Source organism: Columba livia, chromosome 5 (assembly GCF_036013475.1).
Source record: "Columba livia isolate bColLiv1 breed racing homer chromosome 5, bColLiv1.pat.W.v2, whole genome shotgun sequence".
In the NCBI taxonomy this organism is placed as follows: domain Eukaryota; kingdom Metazoa; phylum Chordata; class Aves; order Columbiformes; family Columbidae; genus Columba; species Columba livia.
Genome location: NC_088606.1, coordinates 13670194 through 13677301, shown reverse-complemented (window position 1 = coordinate 13677301; position 7108 = coordinate 13670194). Strand labels below are relative to the sequence as shown.

At 43.1% G+C, this 7108-nt stretch overlaps 1 protein-coding gene across 5 annotated transcripts in view; it reads left to right on the top strand.

Annotated features, from left to right (window-relative positions):
* Positions 1-3345: 3345 nt before the first annotated feature.
* Positions 3346-7108, top strand: part of EML1 (EMAP like 1) — a 130282-nt gene continuing 126519 nt past the window's right edge. For 2 of the 5 annotated variants that reach the window (XM_065063519.1, XM_065063518.1), the window contains exon 1: positions 3360-3580. In XM_065063519.1, coding sequence (XP_064919591.1) covers positions 3553-3580 — 28 coding nt within the window. In that variant the 5' untranslated portion in view covers positions 3360-3552. Of the gene's footprint in view, positions 3581-7108 lie in introns of all 5 variants that reach the window. The other 3 variants (XM_065063516.1, XM_065063513.1, XM_065063508.1) reach the window with 3 other exon arrangements.

Here is a 7108-nt window from a genome sequence, read left to right as displayed (position 1 = left end):
AGATGAGATTTTCCAAGGCATTTAGGCACTCAGATCAGGAGCATAATGGGATGTTAGGTTAGAAATCAAATACTGCTACATGTCTTACTCATTTAGGTGACAGATATTTGGGCACTACGGTGACTGTGTACTTGTGTTGTCGCAGGTGCCCTGCACCCAGGTGTTCCCACACATGTCCTCTTTACCCTGGCATGTTAGCTCTGCTTCAAGCTCTTGGTATCTCAGAAGCCCTTTGCACAGCCCAGACTGTGGGTTATCTGCAGGATTTGTGGCATAAACAGCAAAAAAGACATACTGTTTCTTCCTGCAAAGCTCCAGGAAGGAGTGTGGCCACTCTAGCAAGTGCTTAAGTATTTCAAGATGCATCAGGGCAATGCAACTGTCTTCCATGGGAGACCAAACGAGTCCAGTCAAACCTTCTTTAGGAGATACTCCAGTGACTTCCATACATTACATTTACCATCCCAGTCATGGTATTTGTCATGGATTTTATGCAGAGAAGTATCTGTACTAGTATGAAGCAGACAGATTCATGACTGGTTCTCACTGTGCACTGAAGGATTAGAATCCTTCAGGTTCCTTGGAAAGCCCAAGCGACACCCATTATTGTCAGAGATTTAGCACATTTCCCACACTGGTTTAATACCTCCTAAAATAACATGTGCTTTACTTCTCACCTTTTGTTGTTTAGTTCAATTTTTGGCATTTCATTTTTTTTTTTTGCCATGACAGACACCAGGCTTATTCATAAATTCCCCAAACTTTCTCCTTTCAGACTTAAGTTTTCCAGGCTTGGCCTTTCTCCAGGAGCAAACATGGCTCTTTTCAGGCTGAGAAACAGGGGAAGTTACAAGAAATGCTTGGTTTACTCAAAAGAAAAAACAAGTCTTAAAACCTCTTAAAAAAACAATATTATAACTAAAGTATCCAAGGATCAAATCTAATTTTTTAATTGGACTAGTCCTCACCAAAGGAAGGTGTTTGTGAGTGTCACTTTAAGAATTAGGTCTGATTTATTTAACCCTTGATCCTGTGGATAACTTCATACTTCAGTGTTTCACTGAAGAGCTCTCCCAAGGCCAAACGCTAATAATGGCTCTGGCACACAAGCTCTTGCCAACTTAGCTGTAATAGTTTCAGATACGTTTGTCCTCCAACTCCAGCCATCTCTGCTGGTTTCTCTGCCCCTCTGCCAGAAGATGTTGACCCCCTGTAGCAGACTTGGCCAAGGACGATGTAACAGTGTGACCGAAGCACAGGTTTTTTAGATTGCTCTTGAAGATGAGTTAGAGCTGGGACACCAGTCTGTGATGTGGAGTGCCTCTGCTGGAGGGCTCTAACCTTCACCAGAGGAGTACAAGCACACAGCTGTGAGAGGTAACTTCCAAATCAGTTACAGCTGTTTTGCACTGTGAATGCAAGTTGGAATGGTGAGCCCTTGATCCTGCAAGTACTTACGCATGTGTTTAACTTTATAGCTGTGAGTAGTTCCAGGAACTTCAGTGGGGCTTGAAGTTAAATTGGCACGTAAATGCTCTTAGAACTGGGAGCCTGCGTTTGCACAAGGTTAAGCTAAGAAAGCTTTGGTTTACACACATTGAAGCAATATGTTTCTGCAGGGAAATTGCACTGAAAGAAAAATCCCCATTCTGGTTTAGGCCTTCTTCCCTTCCCAGATGCATACTGAGATTAAAACAGGCATCTCTACATCTCCATATCTTCCAGAACAGCTAGAAACCACTCCTGGAGACTGTGGGTGTCAGCAGGATGGAGAGGATAAGCACGATGTCCTGCACTTCTGCTGCTTGTACAGCCTCTCTGGTGAAAAGCACAGCCTGAGGATGTTTCTCCCCAGAGCTACCACCCCGTGAATACCCCCATGCTGTTGCATGAGCAGACCTAGAAGCAGCCACCCAGGGCTGTCCCTTACAGAGTGATACCAACAGATCTTCATGCTGACCAACCCCAGCGGCTGTGGGACACCCCCACCCCCATTTGTATGATGCAATGAAAGCAACCCAAGGGGTGGTTTGGGGAACATATAACTACATTTGCAGCTATTTTATCTTCTTAGTCACTGTCCTGATATCCTGAATGGAATCCATGGCTAGCTATGCTGCCGAGTTACAAGCAGAGCATTAAAAGGCTTCTCCTCAGAGACACAGCAGGTACAGACAGCAGCATCAGCCTTTGGGTCCTTGGACTGAAGAGTCTAAGTAAAACCAGCCCAGATTTTTCAGAGGTGCTGAGCACACCCAGCTCCTGGTATACTGCATTAAAATTAAGCCTTTTTTTCTTCAAGGCATTCCAAAGAAAGGTGCTCCGTGGGGCTACAGTGGCTCATTTCCCTAGTGGGCTGTGTCTAGCCAAAGGCTCTGGAAACATCTCCCAGAGCCCCTGCCCCCCCTCTTCCCAGCCCTCACATCAGCTCTGAGTCTGAAACCCTGACACCTGTGAAGGGCTCAGACACTAAAGGTCTGTGTCAGGTAAAGCCCAGACTGTCTCTGACTGTTCCCAGGAGAAAAAGTGGCAGCAAACCACCCCCTGGTGCTGAGGGCACCCACCAGGTCCTGTGCAACTCTCTGCCCAGCCTACCATGGCTCTAATGCTGCCAGAGCCTTCGCTTGCACTTCATTAAGGTGCCTAATGAACACACTAGTGTGCAGGGGTACTCTCTGCTGACTGGACCAGATCTGGAAATCTCATGTCAGGCAAATCCCACAGAAACATTACCAAAGATTAAAAAAATGAGTTGTAGAAGCAGCCACAAAATGCTTCACTAAGGCAGAATTAAAGCGGCATATTTTAAGCAAGAAAAAGTCATGAAGTTACAGAGAAATCTTCACTCACAGTATTATGATATACCATGAAACAGCCTTTAGTAACAGTGTCACAAAAACTATTTATTTTACATTACAGTGTAAACAGAAGATTTTTTTTTTTCCCTGTTTCCTTTGACAAATATACCCTGGCTCCTGTCCCCTTGTCCTGGCCCCTCTGCCAGCTTTTAGTATTTCTACTCAGACCCTTATTTAATCTGCAGACTGAGAAGGTACAGAGCAAGACATCAGAGCATGTCCCTCAGCCCACCACCTCCCCCCCACAGCCCTCCGGGACCCAGGAGTACCCCAGTGGTGCAGCTCCCACCACCCACCCCACTGCACAGCAATTAGCCCTGTTCTCCAGTGCAGATTTGCGACTTAGCTCTTAAAAGCTGTTTCATAAATATTCGATGGCCTTTCCGACAGGGTAATGTGCCTCTGTGACATTAAAGAGGAAACTCTGTGAAGGGGAGGGATGACAACAAATTTATCCACCAATAGCACACTCTTTTGGCACAAAAGCACATTCTTATCTTTACATCCCATAATGAGAAGGCAGGGACGGGACTGTTGCTACAGCTCTCTGGGTGGGTAGATGTACAGTGTAAGAGAAGGGTGGCTGTAAATTGTTAGATATTTTTTTTCTCCCTGCCTTTGCAAGCAGAAGGACCTGCACTTACGTTCCTGCTGTGGTTTTTCTGAGCCCCCGGTGAGGAGGACTTCTCGCACGATGTCAGACTGCGAGGGACTGCCTGTGGGTAAGCGTCAGATTTATATTTACCCCAGTGTCCTGCCGACTAGTTCACATTCTCAGATTGCAAAGTCACACGCGAAGCCGCTTGCTTTCGAAGGGAGCCGGAGCCGTGGCAGGCAGAGGAGAAACTCCCTGCATCACCGCCAAGCCTGGTGCGGTTCCTTACGAGCCCGTGGTGGAGGGCTGGCGCGGGTGGTATCGCCTGGATTTTCTCTAAAGGCACAGGGGCTGGATAGGAGGAAGGGTTCAGTAATTCAGGCAGATGGTCTGAAGTATCTGTGTCCTGAGAAATGATGGTATTGACGTGCGTAGTCTCGAGTTCGGGAAGGGGAGTTTCTGGGGATGGGTTCTGCAGGACCAAGCGTGCTGTGTACGTCTCGTGTTCATGCCTTGATAAACCTTCCTGGATGGTAACAGCCGCAGCAATGGCAGATAAATGTAATGCGAAGGGTTTATTTGCTGAAAGGAAATAGAAGCACACCTTATTTTCAGAATAAGTGCCTTACGTGTTTTGCCTATATCTGGAAAGGGGTCCTTTCCTAGCACTTACGGCTGTGTATGTCAAACTTCACTGAGCCAGAGAGCACGTAAGCAAAAAGTGTGTTTCTCAGCTGGGGTTTTTTTTTAACTTCTGTAAGAATTGTAAACACTCCCTAGACTGTCTGCGTGAAAGGAAACTCTTATCGAAATGCTACAGTAATTGTACACCAAAGCATTTTACTAATAAAGAGATGGACCATTGAAAACATTTTTTTTCTTTTTTCTTTTTTCCTTTTGTCATGGCAAGCATTTCTCTTTTCATATATATATATGTATATGTACATACTGTGTAGCACTCATGTTCGCTGGCCTGTGAAGGCTGCATGTCAGACATGAGGATCTGGACTAAAAAGTGAGGCTGAAGAAGGAGAAGGCTGCTGCAGTGCCTTTTTAATTTTTTTTCTCATCTCTCTGCTTCCATGTTATGAAAACAATCCCAAGTCCAAAAATGCGCACTCAAAACCAGAGTAGAAAAATATCAATTATGTATAAAGTGCAGAGTGAACTGCACCATGCGCAATTCCCTGTGCCGTCGCCATCGTTGTCTAAACAGGAGAGATGAAGATGAATATTTCTTGCTTACCTTCTCAAAGGGCTGATCTGTTCACCAGCAAATCTTCCCTTCTTCAGGCTTTGATTTTAAGGGCCTGATCTCACTCTGCTTGTTAAGCACTCTGAGTTAAGGGTGGGATATTTCAGGGTGACAGTGACAGTATTTAGCTGGCATCTGATATTAATGATGAAACTGATATTGAGCACGCATGGTATGTTGTGTGCAGAAGTTACTGATATCTTAATTACCTTTGCTGCTGAAAGGGCCTGGGAGGTTTCCTCTAGAAAAGCATTCATAGGTGTAAGATTGGAGGGAAGGAAGCAGTTTATTATGGGCAGGAATGAAAAGTAAAGATGAAGTGATGTTCAGATATGGATGTGGAGTGCAAATGTGCCAGCATATGCAAAGGAAAGGCTTGTTTCTCTCTGCTCCGCCAATAAACCTCCCAGGTCCCCCAGCCAGATCTGCTCTTGCCCTTCAATGGGCACAGGTCGCTGCCAATGGCTCACCCGCTGCACGGACCTGGCATCATTTTCTAGTTTGTGTATGTATAAATGTGTGCATCCGGGTATGTGTATATAAATACACACAAAACCAACACTGGAAATAGAATTATTAAGCAATTTTAGTGAACCAGTTGCTGACAGCTTGCTTTTCATGTCAAGGTATTTTGAAATCAAATACTTCTCTTTGTGGTTATTGCTCTTTTAATAGCTAGTTCTGAGTTTAAAAATTTAGCAGTAAAAACTCCATAAAAAGGGTTGCAAAAAATCAGCATCAAACGTTCAAAAATAATTATTAGTGCCCACTAATGCAGAAATACCACTTTGCTGAATCTGAACAACATAGGAAGGCTGGCGTTGTACATTTAAAATCCTTGGTTTTAAATGCGGCCAGATAATATAGCTGCAAAAAGTTGTTGCAGTGACAGATATCGTTAGCACTGCAATGTGGCTTGAATCCAGAGCCCTGCGTATGATACAAACCGTACAGACGTATGCATGTGTCTGTGTATACACATGCACGCAGATATAAATAAGTTTAGCCAAAGCAGAATATTAGTGTCAAGGATATGTACTGCTTTGCCAACCTCCTTGCAAAGGCTATGCCTCACGAACAACCTGGAGCACTGCAGTTTGTATTTACAGTAAATTAATGCCAGAATTTTTCGCCTGCTTTCAGCCTGCACAAGAATGTGGCAAGAACAGCTGTGTAATTGTTCCCTCGGACAAACAACCCAGAGGGAACTGCTGAATACAATCTTTGAATTAAATAGCTGGATGTGAACGGGTCAATATACCAATAATTTTTCAACAAGAAGCTTTATTCAGTAAGAGTATCCTACTTCTATGCTGGAAATGGTTATGCAGTTTTTCAGGATGAAAGCACTGGGTCTTTTTAAATCTCTGTTTTATGTTCAATTCCAGCATGGCTGCACCCTTTCAATGATGTGAAATGGAAAATTAAACATGTGATGCAAATAAAGTTTTATTTTGTCTTTTGAATGTAGCAGAGAAGACATAAAAAAAGGATCTTAGCTGTCAGATTGCATTAAATGTAAGCAAGTGTACAGTCATTTTGGACTGAATTCATACCAAAAAAGGCACTTGAAAGCATCACTATCAAAATGATCTATTAGTGAACAGAATTCTAAAATTTAGGCTATTAATTTCTCATTGTAACACAGTGAGATAAAGAAGAAAGAAAGATCAGTCATTTCAGGACAAATGCACTCCTATTTCTTTCTCATTAGCAATTATTGACATACTGATGCTATCCATTAGTGCCAGCTACATAGATTTCCTGCCATTCCTACATGCAGATAAAAGAAAAGCACATCAATTATTTAAGTGCTTCCTCTTGTGTGTATTATTTTTCTCTTGTAAAGAGACATAGTTCAGTCTCCATACGACTGAACGGCCTTTCACACACCCAGCATTTTGATGAGGAATATATGAGTCACGATGGTTCTGGTTCTTAACACAATCCTTTTGACTTCAGAAAAACCTCGGAAGTCACGCAAAGGTTCTTAAAGTGCCTCTTGCCCTACTTTTTTTATTTCAGCCACAGACTGACTTTGAATGGCATGGGTAACTTTTTGTGGATAATATCACTGTTGCAATAATACAAGGTATTCAGCCATAATAGATGAAGATTATATTGCTGAAGAAGGAGTAGCTATTCAGACACTGGGAGTCTCATATGTACATATTTTCTGTTATTTACTACAACAGGGCTAAGAAAGGAAGAAACAGAATTCATGTAGCTTGTTCTGCAGCAGGTGGCACGTGAATCTAACTGAATTTCCTTAAAATTCCTCCCAAACTTTTATTGGCCTCATTTCAATAGAGGAGGAAACAAGACCTTTCATCTGAAGTATGTTCCTGACTCTTTAGCTAAATACTTCCTTTCAAAGCTAAAATTACACATTTCAAACAT